The following is an 18,523-nucleotide window of genomic DNA, read 5'->3' on the forward strand; positions in this document are numbered from 1 at the left end:
GTAATGGCATGGGTCTGATTGTGATTTATTAAAACCACTGCCGATCCCAGGCCAGCTGCCAGCATTGCAGCCCACTGATCGTGTGGCATTAGAAAAGCCATCAATAGTGAAACAAAATAAATGACATTAATGGGAAAGTATTAGGCCTACACAGCCATGGCTACAAGCAAATTATGTGGATTCCAAAGGAGGGTCAAAATAAAAAATGCCACAAATGAAATTTCTAAATATTGTAATATGATTGAATTTATAAGACAAAATGCTACTATAATTCTTTAGCTATAACACAAAAAATATCACTTAAAATAATTTAATCCTCTTTACTAGAATTTTTCTCATTGTGCATATTTCTTTTAACAGGCTTAGGATAGCTAAATGCATTACAGCTACAGTATGACTCTGATTTCCCTCTAATGCCATTTATGTTTTCTAGAATTATGCTAAGTGAAGAACAAAGTACACTGTGTTAGTCTCATTTATTACAACCATGTCCATAATTTACAAGCTGATTATGCAAGCTTCATACAAGGGAAATCACAGAATAGTTAACCACTGTCAAAGAATGGTGAGCCAGCATACATTTTATCAACTACATTTTTTGCGTAGTTACCAAAAAGGAGCACTAGGGTCTACAAGTTCACTTTAATTGGAATTAATATTGATAAGAACTATTTTAAGGTAATTGTATTAAAGGCATTAGGAAACAAGCAGGTGTTCTAAAAAGTTACAGTTGAGTGTCACACACAACTAAATGACAAAAGAAAGATCAATATGGAGGCAATATGCTTTGCTATAATATAGTTTTAAATAAAATCTAAGTAAATTATGAGATTTATAGCAAGAAAACTATCAATTCACTAATGTTAGTTTTCCTTTTGATGAGACATCTTTTGTTGCTGCTCTTAATTAAAAATGTACACATTTAAATGCTAACAGTTTGACAGCTGCTTCCAGTTGGTAGGGATAAAAGTAAAAAATGTATTTTTATATAGGTTTTTTGAAATATTAAAATTTCTGAATTTACTTCAACTGTTTTTGGCTGTATAATAAGAGTTGATGCCTTTGAACAACTCTATTACAGAAAGTAATCATTTCTACATAAATACATTTCATTATCCATTTAGTTCTCCAAGATACTTTACTACACCAAAATCACATCATAAAAGCAATGCTTCCATGTTGATAGCACAGGTATACTATGCTATATAAGAGAAAATATATCATTAGAAAAAATTTTGATCCTATAAAATGATAGACTTGGCATAAATACAACATTGGGCATACATTATCTAAGGTTTTCAATTTTAAAATCATAAAACTCCATTTAAGAAAAAAAACTTTAGAAAGATTCAAAACACATTAGAGTTCCCAATATATGACAGGCAACGTATGCCAAAGTCATCCTAATTTATTCAATGCCTGATTATAAAATGACTACATAATATCTGTAACATTAAAGTATCCTGAATCTGAAAAACCCTCAAGAGCACCCTCAACCCCCAACCCCTACTCCTGCCCCAAATGCACATCCATAGACTTATTCATGTTGTAAGATAAGGTACACAAAGCTCTGATCCAGTAATTCATATCATTCCCATGACACTCTTGCAGCTGAGATCAACTGGAATAGAATTAAGCAAAAGCTATTCCTGCCTTTATTCAGCTATTTTGACCTCAAGTTCTGACCTGCATTCCTCCTTCTTAACACCAAAAATGGTATGTCCAGAAATGTAATTCATTTTAAGTATTCTTCATAAGCATAAGATATATCTACCCTAATTTAGTGGATAGTTGCACTCAAAACAAAAATTCACTATTTTCATTGTTTGTTGTCTTCTAGAAAAAGCTAAGTAGAAATGAGGAATTAAAAATATATCTTTCTAATGAGGAAATATAGAAATTCTCATTAACATTACTGAAAACAGTCAAACTGTTTTTAAGGATCTATTATTTTAGAGAAGGACTGTGTGTGTCAGGTAGGGAGGGGCAGAGGGAGAGGGAATCTCAAGTATATATACCATGACCCTGAGATCATGACCTGAGCTGAAATAGAGAGTCAGATGCTCAACTGACTGAACCACCCAGGTGTTCCCAAAAATGTTTCTAAAATTTGTAGCATCAGATATTCCAAGAATACTAGATATTGTAATTTAAGTTCCTCTAGAAGGTAATTTAATTATTCTGTTTCTAGAAATTAAAACAAAAAATAGCATGCTCACTTTGAGAATCAAAATATATAATCCATATATATTTTATATAGTGAATAAAATATTAAAGAAGGCATTTAACTATTTTTATTATCAGTCTTGCAATTTGCAAGGCAGTTCTAAAGAACACATACTAATGTTTTCAAATTTATGTGTTGAAAACTCAGAAGTGTAAAACAGGAAATGGTAAAAAAAAAATAGGAAATGGTTTTTTAAAATACTGTATTTGTGCAAATTCAGATTTAAGTGTAGCTAATAAAATAGCTTACATTAATTATTTCCCTTAAAAGTTAATTCATAAAGAGTATATGAACAAATATTCCATTAGAAGCAGTTGAGGGAACTAAAATTGTCTATAAAATCCCCTAATTGTACCCATACTGATTTCCTCTACCCCTTTTTTCTACCCCTCATTCATAATAGATGATAAAATACAAAATTAAATTACTCTGTTCTTCATCTGGCCTTGATCATATCCAAAGCTATTTATTTAAACCAGGCCTTCTGTAGAAAATCAGAAAATCCTAAACGTTACCTCACTGCAGAATTTCCCCATGCTCCATGTTTGTCTGTGAGAATGTTGATGATTTTCTGGATTAGTTGAGTTGCTGTCACATGATCTCGATATTTAGCTGCTCTTATCAAATGATCACACATCTTCTCATCCTCTCGTTTGTCTGCTGAATACTGGGCACACAGTGACTTGGATAGGAAAAAAGAAACATCCATTAATATTGAAAAATATGGGGAAAAAACTTAAAACACACCATGAAATAATCTCTAATGTGAATTGAACCAACCAAAAATTTAAAATTCCAATAAGGGTAATAATCACACCCGCACTGATAAACTGGCTCATAGCTCATGGAAAGGCACTCAATCTAACTGATGCATTAAGAAGGAAGGTCAAAATTTTTGTTGGATTTTCCTTCCTTCTCCCTAGGGTGTACAGTGGAAGTTCATAATTTTAGGAGTGTTGAAAGCTCTCTGTGTATAGCCCTTGCTTAGGAGAATCCCCATTCCTTTCAGATTGGTAGGAAACAAATGATAATAAAAATACAGTATTGTCATTAAATCACTAAAGCTCAAGATTATTTTTAATAAAAAGGCGTACAGAAAGCAATTAGAGGAATATCCAAAATGCTATGAAGGAAGAGAGAAAATTGGTTTTGAGAAGATATATCAATACATATTTTATATATATAAATGTAAACAAGAGATTGAAAAGCAAAACAAAAACCAGACTAAGGTATCATCCTTATAATATCTCCATTCAGTCCTGGACAACTAACTTATTTCTTCAGGTATAACTGTCTTCACATGCAAAATGAGGGTATTATACTAGCTCTAAGAATTGGACGATAAGAAGATTTGGGGTAACCTCATAGTTTTTGTACACTGGTAAAGTCAAGCTATTTCTTTTATTTAACCATGGATGTGGAGAAAATAAATCATGTTAGGAACTAAAATAATTTATAAGAAATTAAAGGAAAATATCATATTGTATATATTAAAAAAAAAAGAGTGAGTCAAGCAAACCACGGGAAGATCAGTTTGTCAAAAATATGATTTGAGCAAATAAAAGAAAATACAATTAAGAAATACTTGAACGACCAGCAATTTAAATGAAGATAACTAGGGAATTATTCCATTGTAACTAAAACATTAATTGCTATATGTTTGTTTCAGAGATTTACTCAAGAACCAGGAAGCACTCTATAGGCTACTTCATATCTAACTCAACCATACACTAAAACCAAAAGGACAAAACGGTAGATATCTGAAGAATTTTTATACCTTCCAACATTCTCTACTGTATTCATAATCTGTCCTAACCTCATCTGATAAGAGTAAATTAAAATTATTGATGAAATTAGAAATTACTGGCTTCTATACTCCCCTAACACCAAATATATTCATATTAAACAGTACTAAAAATAGCAAAAACATATTGAATAGCCTGTTTTTTCTTTTATTAATATTACAAAAATTTAACTTTATCAAATTTACTTTGTAAATATTTGGTAGGTCATTAAACTTTGCTTAAAAAGGCATAATTCTAAACAGAAGCATCCAAAGTAAGCTAAATAGTAAAATAGCTTAAAGTGTTCTTTAATGGATCCTCCTTTACAATTTAAACAGTAACTTTTCATATCTGACATAAAATCTATAGGTATAAATCACATTAAAGGGCTATTCTTCCCCGATTATCAATCTCTGTCTCATTGTGGAACATTAGAGTCACATTCTGACCTTAAAACATGATAAAAGGAAACCAAACAAGAATGTTTTGTAAAGAGATAATGAACTTGTATCTATTTTTTAAAAATTTCCTTAAAATGTAATTTGATCATGTTCTTCTTAAAAACCAATAATATATTCTATGTATGACATATCACCCAAAGTGAACAACAGATGAGGAATATTTGCTTCAAGATCAAATGCATGTTTACTTATTGGTGGAGTATATATTTGTAATATGTCTATGTGCTTGTGTTTGGAAGTTGAGTGGAAGTACCCCAAGAAATCCTACTTACCTATCAATAAAATCAAAGGCCAGGTCTAGTACTTTCATTCAGTTTTACTTTACATCAACTTTCCTATTTTAAGCAACACATAAACTAGGTAATACATCACACAATGACCACAAAAACATTTCAATCTGAACAAAAATATCTGCATCTAAAAAGAAAAGAAGTAGGCATCTTGGGAACTAACAATTCAAATATATTTGATTATTGCTAAAGAAATTTAAGACTTATTACCATAGAATTAATAAATATGAGACAAACCTACTTCTTAAAAAGAAATTCACTTACTTGGAGGGAAAAGATAAAGAGTAGCCACTTATAACTCAAGTGACTATTCCCGCTCTTTTTTTTTTTTTTTTAAATTCATGATAGACAGAGAGAGAGAGAGAGAGAGAGGCAGAGACACAGGCAGAGGGAGAAGCATGCTCCACACCGGGAGCCCGACGGGGAACTCGATCCCGGGACTCCAGGATCGTGCCCTTGGCTGAAGGCAGGCGCTAAACCGCTGAGCCACCCAGGGATCCCCTATTCTAGCTCTTTAAATGTAAATGCATACATAAAAACAATATCATATTTGGTCTTTCCTTCCAGATATTATGTCTCTACCTAACTTTACTATTTGTCCTTTGCATGAAAGCTCAGAGAGGCATGAACTTAAAATGAAGTATATTCTCCTAGTACACTCCCATCAATTATCCCTTCTTGATGGTCAAACTTCTTCCTTTATTATTTTTCATTATGAAATGCTGGCATTTCCTTAAGGCTTTGCTAAATGTCCCTTTGCAATATCATTCACTCCCATATCATCTCCTTTTTGTCAGTTTAGATCTACCTTCCAAATTTGTCATCTCCGCCCCAGCTGTTAATCCTGAACTCTGAGCCCACATTTCTATCTGTAGGATATTCTCCAATTATTCAAATAAGTACCTAAAATTCAAAATGTACAAAACTGTAGTCATCATCTTAATCCCAAACATGCTACTATATTCTGTCATCTGTGACTTCTCAATTTTCCCTTCGTATCTCAACATCCATTTCAGCAAAACCCGTTTACCTCTTACCTCCTAACACTCTTACTGCTGCCCTAAAATAGATCTTTATTAGTTCACAATTCAGTTATTGAAATAATCTTATAATTGCCCTCTCACAAACAGTCCCAGAATTATTTCAAGAAGAATTTACTTAGGTATTGCACAGATATATTTATATACCCTACACTTTAAAAAGCCTGTGATTATCTTAATAATGAATAAACAGGACTAAATTTTACTAGCTATGACCTTGTGGCCTTCTATAATTCAGCAATGTGGCATATTATCTTTTAATATGCCTGCTTATGCATCCTATATGCCAAACACACACAGATTTTCTGCTATTCCCCAGATCTCTATCCTTGACACATTTTCAAGACTTAGGAAATATTTCTCCTGTAGCTTTCATATTTGAAACAAATTTAAAGATGTCTATTGAGAAGGTAAGATAGAAATTGGAAGGAAGGGCAGCCTGGGTGGCTCAGTGGTTTAGCACCACCTTCAGCTCAGGGCATGATCCTGGAGACCCGGGATCGAGTCCCATTTCGGGCTCCCTGCAGGGAGCCTGCTTCTCCCTCTGCCTATGTCTCTGCCCCTCTCTCTCTGTCTCTCATGAATAAATAAATAAAATCTTAAAAATCCAAAATAATTGAAAACTAAATGTATCAACTCCAAATAACTTCTGGATCAAAGATAAAATCACAAGAAAAATTAGAAAAATTTGTGGCTATTGGATGAGACAGAATTTAAATGAAAATGTATAGCTTCACATGTTTTATCATAAAACATTAAATATCTAAGGAAAAAATAATACGAACCTTAAACTCTTTACACATGGTAGAAGCTAAGGAATATAATGCAATTTATATTAAAGGAATAGAAAACTAAAAACTAATACAAGTTGTGTAAACACAAAATCCCTAACAGAACATTAGCATTCAGCTATACACAAAATGAAGTATATATCATGATAAAGAAGAGTTTATCCATGGAATGCAGGGTTGATTTAATATCTGAATATCAGTATAAGCCATTTTATAACAAAAAAAGGAAAAAAGTATAACCTCAATAGTTTTTTTTTAAGCATCTTACAACACTCAGAAGCATTTCATGATTTAAAAAAAAAAACACAAAAAGACACTCAAGAAACTAGTAAGAGAAAGAGATTTTTTTAAACCCTAAAAAGTCTATGAAAATCATTCAATTAAAATTAGGGATAAAAACAAGTACGTCCTCTCTCTCATGACTTCATTCATTATTATAGAAAGGATCCTAACCAGTTCAAAAAAGAGGTAAAAAGAAGAAATAAAAAGACAGTTTAGAAAAGAAGGTATAACACAGTATTTATTTGTAGATATGTTCATGTATGTAATACTCCTAAAAGTTCTGGAAAAACTACTAAAACTTGTAAATAAGTTGACAAGTTTCTTGGATACAAGGTCAATATATTAGAAGTTAATTGCATGCCTACAGATGGACAACAACCAACTGGAAAATGAAAATAATAGTATTTACAGTAGCATTAAAATATGTATTTTAAAATATACAAAGTTATACAGAGAAAACTATAAAACACTGCTAACAGAAATTAAAGAAAACTAAATAAGTGGAGAAACAATGGTTACAGATTTCAAAACTCCATGTTGTCAAAATACCTACTCCCTTCAAATTGACTTTATAGATTCAATGCAATCTTAATTAAAAACTTAGCAGTCTTGAGGTGCCTGTGTGGCTCAGCCAGTTAAACATCTGACTCTTGATCTCAGCTGAGGTCTTGATCTCAGAGTTGTGAGTTCAACCCACGGTGAATGTGGAGCCTACTTAAAAATATATTAAAAATTAAAAAAGTAAAAATTTAGCCTTTCTTACAGATACTGACAAGCTGATTCTAAAGTATATATATATAACTAAAAAGAAAATAGTAACAACATTTTTATGTAAGAAAATTATAAAAATTATAGAATTTAACTATGAATAATGTTATAAAATTCTAAATTGAGAAGAGTTTAGGTGGTTAAATGAACAAAAAATCTTTTCAACAACTTGTGCTAAAACATCTGGCCACTCACGGGGGGGGGGGGTAGAGGGAAGAAAAGAAAGAAATAAACAAACTTGTCTTCCCTTTTACCATAAACAAAATGTTCAATTCAAAATGAGGGCAACCCTGGTCTTAGTGGTTTAGCGCCGCTTGCAGCCCGGGGTGTGATCCTGGAGACCCGGGATGGAGTCCCACATCAGGCTCCCTGCATGGAGCCTGCTTCTCCCTCTGCCTGTGTTGTGTCTCTGTATCTCTCTCTCTCTCTCTCTCTCTGTCTCTATGAATAAATGAATAAAATCTTTAAAAAAATGAACCAAAGATCTAAATATAAAAACTGTAACACTTCCAGAAGAAAACATAGCAGAAAATCTTATGACCCTCGAGTAGGCAGAAAATTCTTCAACTGAAATTCTTAGACACAAAAGGAAACATAAAAGAAAATCATAACCGTAAAGAAACTAATATATTAAACTATACCAAAACTAATAAAATCTTCTCTTTAAAAGGTACCACTTAGAAATTGAAAAGATAAGTCACAAATATGTATGGGACAAAATATTCACCATACACATAACAAACAATTGTCCTACAAGATATATGAAGAACTCTTATGACTTAATAAGGCAAACAAACCAGTTTAATAGGCTAAGGATTTGAACAGACACTTCACACAAGATATACAAATGACTAATAAGTGCATGAGAAGATGCTTGGTCAACAAGGAAATTCAAATAAAGACCTCGATAAACTATCACTATATACCCAGTAGAAAGGCTAAAATTTAAAAGACTCACAATATCAAATACTGGCAAGGATGTGGAGCAACTAGAACTCTCATTACTACCCAGCTGGTCAGAGTGCAAAATCTACAACTACTTTCGAAAATAGTTTGGCAGTTCCTTGTAAGTTTAAAAATATACTTATAATAGAACCTAGCAATTCTACTTCTGTGTATTTCCTCAAAATGAAGAATATATTCTCACAAAAGTATATTGCCCATAGTGCTTTTAATCATAAGAGCCAAACCCTAGAAATGATCCAATATCTACCTATAGATGAATGGATAAATACTACTGAGTAATAAAAAGGAAACAAATGAGTGATATACACAAGATGGATGAATACCAAAGACTGTACAGTAATCAAAAGAATCCAGACATTAGAGCACCTACCATATAATTCCACTTATATGAACTTGTATAGTATGCAAGACCATCTACAATAACAAAAAACAGATGAGCAGTTGGCAGAGGTTGAGTGTGTGTGTATGTGTGTGTGTATATATATATACACACACACATACACATACACACACACATAAAGAGGAACTGACAACAGTGAATCACCTGAGAACTCCCTGAGATACAAAAATTTTCTGTAACTTGACTATGACAGTTACACAAATGTATACACCTGTCAAAATTCATTAAACTATATATCTAAAAGGGATGTGTTTTATTTTATACAAACTATCCTTTAATAAAGTTTATTTCAGAAGTTTTTAAAAATAGGTAATAAAGTAGTTCAAAAATTCATATCAAAATAAATCTGCTCAAATACCAAACAGGTAAATATCTTCACAAATCAATAAAGAAAAAAACAGACAAGCAATAAGAAACTAGGTAAGAGATAAACAAGTACCACAAAAAACTTAAAAAAAAAAATGTAACAAGCAGAGGAAAAGATATACAGCTTCATTTGTAAATAAAGCCCAAATAAAAACACAATGAAGTTATCACTACACAACCATTAGAATAGTAAAATAAAAAGCACTGATCAGTTTTTGATGAAAATGGAGTATGGAAACAACTATGCACTGATATTGAGAGTGATACACACCTCTGAAGACACTATGCCAGTATCTATTAAAGTTGAGGAGATAAATACAGTCACTTCCCTACAGAAGTGCATAAGCATGTACACCACAAGACTTGTAAAACTGTCAAAACCACATTATTCATAATAGTTAAAAACTGGAAATAAACTACCTATCAACAGTAGAGAGATTATGGAAAACTATCATCTACTCATGTAATAGTGTGCCATACAAAATGAAATAGAAAAATATAAGAAACTGAACAAATTTCACAAAAATGTTGAAAATGCCAGATCAAAACACATACTTCATGATTCCATTTATATGAAGCTCAAAAATTGCTAAAGAAATTTTAATACTAAAAGAAACATACTTAACTATTGAATGGAAAAACAAAAGCAAATTAGTCATTCCATAAAATCAGAACAATATTTAGCTTAATAGGGCAAAAAGGGGTTATGACTGGATAGACATACATATGGGCTTCTCAAAAACACTTTTGGTATCAAGAAAAAGTAAAATAATAATGTTAAATGCACACTGTTTCTAGAGTTAAGTTTCAGTACATTTTATGAGAAACATTATAAAGCAATTTCCTTTGTCTGCATATTATTGTGAAATAAAAATAAATCCCAGTTTTAAAGTTCAAAGCTAAAATCTTAAAAATACTGTATAAGACTTTAATATTAATTAAGAAATTCAGGTGTATTGGTTTTACAAGTTTTATATCTTAAACTTTTTTTTGAAGAAACATACTTGTCTTTAAAAATAAAAAAATAACAACATATGAAAGAATAAGAAAGTTTTCCTTTCCACCTCCTCCATGGCTGGCTAGTTGTTTTCTACAGGAGTAATCACTATTAATAATAAGAAATAATTCCCATTTAAATGGAATCAAACTATTTATCATTCCATGTCAGGAGGGCCAGTCCTATCTTCTTTCTCATGGCTACACATAGAGTATTATATTTTTAATTAACTTAAACATACTTTCTGGTAAACACCTAAGTATACTACCTTAATTCCCAATTTGTCTCAAAAATCTGTTACACTATAAATTACTTATCTCATTGGAAACCACGTAAAAGGAAAATCATCTATGGGACAAGTAAAGAAGCTTTTAAATATTTGACTTTTGGAGGTCTTTGTACTTGATCCCTTAACTCAGATTTAAAGTCTAAAAAAAGAAAAAGTTATCCACATGAATCTTACAAAGACTCCTGAAAAAGAATTGGAAAAATGAAAGCTTAAAAACCTCAACAGCAAACGAAAGTCAACCAATGACAATGTGTGACAGCCACCTTTAATTCTGAAGTGATTCCTCTGTCATCCAACACCTCAAAGTATTGATTTCTCTCAGCATGAAAAAGCCTAAGCCAATGAAACAGATATAGCATCATCCCCCCCGATAACAGCATTCAAGGTTAAAACAGGCAGAACACTTATCAAAGTATCTCTACCATTTCTTATTGTTTTAATGGACTGGATAAAATGTATTGGGTTCTTATCTCTACAAACTGCAGTCTTCAAACAATATTTTAAAATAATTTGGAGATTAATACAGGTTTTAATTTTTTATCTTTAGCCTTCTGATAATAAAAAAACTTGTTTTAAAAAGCTTTTATATGGTATTTGTAAAAGCAAGTCAACACTAAGAGGGCTATTTTCCACTTGTGTGTCAAACCCACACATAGTACTGTTTTTATTCAATTATTTCACTACAACACAGTAGAGTTATTCACAATAAAAAAAAGTCACACAATTATGAGGTGAATTGCAAAATACCTCCCAACAGAGAAACTGATTTCATACAATGCCTGCATATATCATATACCAGTAAGTAAATAAAGTAAAATGTGGTCATTACCTATGATCAATAAAATTAACATGGAATTTAAACAGATAGGGTTAAACCCAAATAATTATGTTTTCAAAAATCATAATATGAGACAGAAATATATCATCACAAAAGATTATATAATTATAGACAAATACACATACTGAGAAAAATCAAGAATTTTCAATGTATTTTTGCTAATCTATAGAAGAGCTAGATAATCTTAAGCAAATTCTATCATCTTTTAACTCAACATAGCTACCTAACCAGAATTTTTTAAGCATACAAAACTAGTCTCTTGATGTATTAGGCTAATACAATTAAATTTAATTTCAAGTTAAGAACAAGCATGAAGAACCAAAAAGACAAAAAAAAAAGATTCATTCTTATAAAAAAACATAATTAACACTGTGGTTTAGAACACAGATTCTAGAGCCAGATGACTTGAAATTTAATACTTGGCTCTGACACATTCATGCTTAGGCAAGTTATTTAAACTCCTGTGCCTCAGTCTCCTCATATAAAAAAGGACATAACATAGTACACATTTTGTAAAAGGATCAAATAAGAATAGACATGAAACAATCAGAACTTGCCAGGCATAGAGTAACACCTAACATTTATTATAGGCTTAGTCATGTGAACAAATTTCACAACAGTCCCTTTCCTTTTTTTCTTTCACCATCTCATTGTAGTTGAGAAACAAGTGACTGAAAATAATTACAATATGAGAAAACTGCTGTGAGGTATGTATCATGTATTTGGGAGGAGCAAGAAAGTAAGTACTATTCAGAATCTGAGAGAGTTTTCCAGAGAAATTAAAGGCTAAGTAACTGTTCACCAAGAAGGAAGGGCTGCAGATAAAGAAAAACAAAATACAGCAAAATAGGCAAGGAAGACAAGAGAACAAACCCAAATAAATACCTTTTTATTTTATTTTTTTTAAGATTTATTTATTTGAGAGAGAGAGAGAGAAAGAACAGGCAAGCAGTGGGGAGGGACAGAGGAGAGGGAGAGAGAATCTTAAGCAGACTCCTCATCTAGTGTGGAACCCTGTGGGGCTCAATCTTAGGACCCCGAGATCATGACCTGAGCTGAAACCAAGACTCTAACAATCAATTGACCCACTCAGGTACCCCAATAAATAACCTTTTTAAAAAGAGTAACAGAATAAGACATGTAATTAACACAGCTTTCTCTTTTTAAATCTCCTAATATATGCTTTGCTTATATTTTCTTTGTGCAATATTATAATTTATAAGACACGTACATATGGTCATTCAGATGACCACAATACATATTTGGTCTTCATCCATAGTTCCAGGCTTACAGCTCCCCAAGTCCCTGGAATTTCTTAAATGTTGAGAGTTATTAAGGTGTGTTTTGTTATGTTAATTAGGTCACTCCTGGACCCTCCAGCTGAAGGGTGGGGACTGATTGCCAGGAAGACCAACCATGTGATTAAAAGGTGGGCAATTTTAAGTTCACACCCCTCTCCTGACTTCTTGGAAGTGGAAAGGGGATGAAGGCTGAATCAGCCAATTACCAATAATTTAGTCAAACATGATTATAAAATGTATAGCTTTTTGGTCTCTTTTGGAGAGTTTCTAGGCTTGGGGAGGCAGATGGCTTCCACATGTCACCAAGCCAAGCCCCAACTTCCAAAGGGAGTGAAGTTCCTTTGTTTAGGACCTCACCCTATGTATATCTTTTCATCTGGCTATTGAATTCATATCCTTTATCATATCCTTTAATAAACTGGTAAACATTAAGTGTTTCCCTGAGTTCTATGAACCACTCTAGCAAATTAATTAAACCTAAAAAGGAGGTGTTGGGAACCACCAATATGTAGCTAGTTAGGCAGAAGCACAGGTAATAGATTGGAGCTTGGCATCTGAAGTGAAGAGTGGGAAGCAGTCTCCTATAACCGAACTCATCCTGTGGAACCTGGTGCTACTTCTTGGTATACAGTATCATGTCAGATCTGAGTTGGGTTCTTGGACATCCTCATATCTGAGAATTGCTTGGCGTTGGGGGCTGGGGGCAGACCCTCCACTTCCATATTATAATCAGAACTAGGAACCTAAAAGACCTTGGTACATATATATTTTTATCTATTTCCTTCAAAAGAAAATTCTTCTTCAAAGGTTTATACAAATCATTTAACATAGAGTTAACTATATCACTTTAGCTGAATACTGTTAGATTGCAAAAAAAAAAAAAATACTGTTAGATTGCTGTAAGTTCTTATTCAAATATACTGCTAACATAGACTAATTCAAAATAACACAATGAATGAACTGGTTTTTAGGTACTGTTCTCAAGATAAGGTAGTTTTAGGTACTGTTCTCAAACTATAATAAAGAACTTGTTTTTATTTTTACTTTTTTTTTAAATGGCACTTTAAATAGCCAGACATTCAAGCTATTAAAGTTTCTAAATACCGGTTATGCTATTTCTGTACTTATCTCTTTGTAGACTAGTGGACTAGTTTAGTTAGCAGTTTGCTCACCACACCACATCTAGGTAACACTAGTATAATAGATAAATAGAAGGAAACTATTCCCATCAACTCAAGTGTTCAGTCTTCCTTTCCGTGATAAAAAAAAAAAAAAATGATCTTATATTCTTAGCTTTACTTTGCACACTAATAAGCCAGAAATAACAGAAGACAAAATTTTAATTTTATGTGAACAATTTTTATGTGATAAATGTATGGAATACACTATGAAGACTTTTAGGTTAGCTTACCTTCTTCTCTATCATTACTTTAAAATTCACTAAGAAGAGGTAATTTTTACACTAACACATGATTTGGTCAACAGTTAAGACATCCAAGACAAATTAGAAATTAAAAGTTTAAACAGAGACTTGATACATCCATAAAAAATATATTCATCCTATGCAGGAGCATGGCCTGTGAGTTCTAAGAGATACAGTATCTATTATTGAGTATTATTTTCCTTTTCTGCACTGTGATATCCCATCAATGCTAAGCCTATAAATGAGAAAAAGAAAAGTATATGTCTGTACATTGCACAAAAGGATAAAGAAACAGCAGCTAATTCCTAGAACAGCCATTTGTATGATAATTAGAAGTAACCTTCAGGACTCTAACACAGCAGTACCTGGATCAAGGCCCTATGGCAGAGGTAACAGTTCCAGATGAACTGTGCAACAGGTAAGCATTCCTTGGATATTGCCAGAGATTACTCAGAAAAATGCTCTCCTTTTGATACTGACAACGCTAGCTGTGTTATTCAATACTTAATATGTACTTACAGCAACAGGCACTTTACATTTATCAAATCCCATCTACTCCTCACAAAATTACTCTAAGTAGGCACCATTACTATCCTCATTTTAGGATGAGACAATGATGCCTTAGCTCACATAGCTAGTAAATGACAGAGCCAAGATTAAAGTACTAGGTACTGGAAAGTCAGAGCTATATTAACTATACCATAATGATCACATGGTCTCATTGGCTACATGCTACAAAATAGTGACTTGGACATTTAAAAGGACTATAATACTCTTTTTGTTAATTATGCTAGTATTTTTTATCCTGTTCATGATTATCAAAATTTTTATCTGAGGTAAAGAAAATAATATAAAAGTTATAATTGAAATATATTGTCAAGATTACCATTTCCTTGTACCTGATTTATTGAAGAAATATATATTTAAAAAGCTTTAGAAAGATGTCCAAAACCATAATGCATGTAAAGACCATATCTGAGATGCGAAATGCCATTCTAATGCTTTGGTATTAGGCTATGACACCTCAAGATATATTAATCACCCATCTCTTCACAAAATGACAAAACCAATCATGTAAAGTTTACATCAAGAAAGAAATATGGCAAGACACTAGGGTACATTAATCACTACTAATGCAGAATCATTATGGAAAATAGAATAGTATCATTCTTAGATTCAAAAAAGTTATTTACACTCACTTTTAAAGAAGAGAAGGTCAAATAAGTAAAAAGTTTAAGGGGGGGAGGAGGATAAAGCTAAAAGAAGAAGAAAGATGACAAATAGGAAAGGAGTTTGAATTAAAACATAGTTTGCATTGTCTCAAAATTAACAAGTTTACTTTAAAAATTAGAAAAAATAGGGGCACCTGGATAGCCTGGCTCAGGACATGATCTCAGGCACTGTGCTGGGCATGGAGCCTGCTTAAAATTTTCTCTCCCTGTCCCTATGCTCCTCTACCCCTGCTCATGCTCACTCTCTCTCTCTAATAGGTAGATAAATAGGTAGATAGATAACTAAATAAATGGCAGGAAAAAACCACTATCACAGGATTTCATTTGTACTGCATTCCAACCACTAAATGAAAGAGAAAATGGGTGATTCAATTCAGTAACAGAATATAAAATAAAAAACTAGACAAATGTGTAAAAAAAAGATTATAATCCAACCAATTATTAGCTCACTTATTTTGTATTCTGTCAATTTTGCATGCACATGGTAACAAAAATATCAAGTCAGTATAAAAGAGCAAATAGAAAAAAGCATATATTTAAGGCTTAGTTTCAAAAATCTTCTACAAAAGTGAATGAAAAATGACACAAATAAATGGAAAGATATACCATGCTCATGGACTGGAAGTATTAATATTGTTAAAACATCCATACTACCCAAAGCAATTTACAGATGTAATGAATCCTTATCAAAATATTAATAGCATTTTTCACAGAACTAGAACAAACACAATTTGTATACAAATAAAAAAAGACCCTAAATAACCAGAGAAATGTTGAGGAAAAAAGCAACAAAGCTGGAGATATCACAATCCCAGATTTCAAACTATTCTGCAAAGCTATATCAATCAGAATACTATGGCAACGACGCAACAAAAACACAAATCAATGAAATAGAGAGACCAGAAATAAATCCACCATGTTTATATGGGCAGTTAATCTACAATGAAGGAGGCAAGAATATACAATGGAAAAAAGACAATCACTGCAATAAATGGTGTTGGGAGAACTGGACAACTACATGCATAAAGAAAAACTCAAGACAGATTAAAGAGACCTAAAACCATAAAACTCCTAAAGATAAAAGATACACAGTAAACTTTTAGACATAGTCTTAGTATGTTTTGGAACTGTCTCCTCAGACAAGGTCAACAAAAGCAAAAATAAAAAAATAGGACTATGTCAAAATAAGAAGTTATTGTACTGAGAAGGAAACCATCAATAAAACAAAAAGAAACCTACTCAATAGGAGAAGATATTTCCAAATAATATGTCCAGTAAAGGGTTTATATCTAAAACATATAAAGAACTCAAACAACTAAGCCCCCAAAAACAAAGGTGGGTTTAAGTGGACCCACACAGTACAAACCCATGTTGTTCAAGGATCAACTGTAAACTTATTTTTAATTAAGTGAATGAAGGAAAATTTCAAGATTATTACATAAATGATACTCTAATAACTAATACTGCCACTTAGTACTCATCGTCGGGGCTGGACCAAATAAATTATAAGACCCAGATGTAGGGTTATACTTAGTGACCTTTTAGGACCCCTGTATTACAAGGAATTTAAATATCTGCTCCAATACTACATAGTTAATTAGTGGCCACGCCAATCCTAGTTCTGACAAATCCTAAACCCGTGTTTTCTATCATATACTGCAGATTGTAGTAACAGATTTACAGTTCACATGTAATTAAATATTCTAAATCAATACCTAGAGTCTCATAAAATAAAAGCTAAAAACAAAAGACCTCCTTAGCAAAAGAAAAAATAGATTATAAGATATTTAGAGGGTTGTTTACTTATCAAAGCGAAAAGCAAGTCTTAACCCTTGGAAAACTTAAATACTGTAGTACATATATGACACTGCCATATGTAAGTCCAGCAAATAATTACTAAGGAGGTTTAAAATCTCTGACTTTATACATCATTAAATGCTAGTAATGAAAAATAAATATCCACATGCAAAAGAATGAAATTGTACCCTTATCTTATACCATACATAAAAACGACTGGGAATGAGTTATTTAAATGTGAGATCTGAAAGCATAAAACTCCTTTGAAGAAAACAAAGGGGAGAAGCTCTTTGACACTGATCTTGCACTATTTTTTCACATTATCACCAACAGCACAAGCAGCAAAAGTAAAAACAAACAAGTGGGGCTACATCAAACTAAAAACTTTCTACAAAGCAATCAACAAAATGAAAGGGCAACCTACAGAATGGGAGAAAATATTTGCAAACCAAACACCCAATAAGAGGTTAATATCCAAACTATATAGGGAACTCAACTCAGTAGCAGAAAAATAACCTGATTTTTACAAATGGGCAAAGAACCAAATACATATTCTTCCAAAGAACATATACAAGAGGCCAACATGTGCATAATAAGATGCTCACTCACCATCACTAATCAACAGGAAAATGCAAATCAAAACCACAATGAGATGTCACTTCATATCTGTTAGAATGGCTATCATCAGAAAGATAGAAGCTATAAAGTGTTGGGAAGTATCGATATGGAGAAAAGAGAACTTCCCTTGTGCACTGTTGGTGAAATGTAAACTGATTCACACCATGGAAGACATTACAGAAATTCCTCAAAAAATCAAAAATGGAACTACCTTATGATCCAGTAATCTCACTTCTTCATATGCAAAAAAAAATTAAGTACTATCTCTAAAATGCATCTGCACTCTCATTTCATTGCAGCATTATTCAAAATAGGCAAGATACTAGAAACATTCTAAGTATCCAAAGGCAAATGGATAAATGAAATGTGATATAGATAAACACACACACACACACATACACACATATATATACAATGGAATGTTATTCAGATTTAAAATAAGTAAATCCTGCCATTTACAGCAACTGGGATGAACCTGGACATTATCCTAACTGAAATAAGCCAGACACACAATGACAAATACTGCATGATTTCATTTGTATGTAGAATCTAAAAACAAAGTCGAGCTCACAGTAAGGGAGTAGAATGGTGGTAACCAAAGGCCAGGGGGTGGGTGAAAAGGAAAGATATTAATGAAAGAATACAAAGTTTAA

At 32.3% G+C, this 18,523-nt stretch overlaps 1 protein-coding gene across 13 annotated transcripts in view; it reads right to left on the reverse strand.

Annotated features, from left to right (window-relative positions):
* LRBA (LPS responsive beige-like anchor protein) overlaps positions 1-18,523 on the reverse strand; it is a 728,875-nt gene that overhangs the window by 368,359 nt on the left and 341,993 nt on the right. For all 13 annotated transcript variants that reach the window (XM_025439493.3, XM_025439495.3, XM_025439499.3 and 10 more), the window contains one exon: positions 2,743-2,909. In XM_025439493.3, coding sequence (XP_025295278.1) covers positions 2,743-2,909 — 167 coding nt within the window. The remainder of the gene's footprint in view (positions 1-2,742; positions 2,910-18,523) is intronic.

Source organism: Canis lupus, chromosome 15, assembly GCF_003254725.2.
Source record: "Canis lupus dingo isolate Sandy chromosome 15, ASM325472v2, whole genome shotgun sequence".
Taxonomy (NCBI): Eukaryota; Metazoa; Chordata; class Mammalia; order Carnivora; family Canidae; genus Canis; species Canis lupus.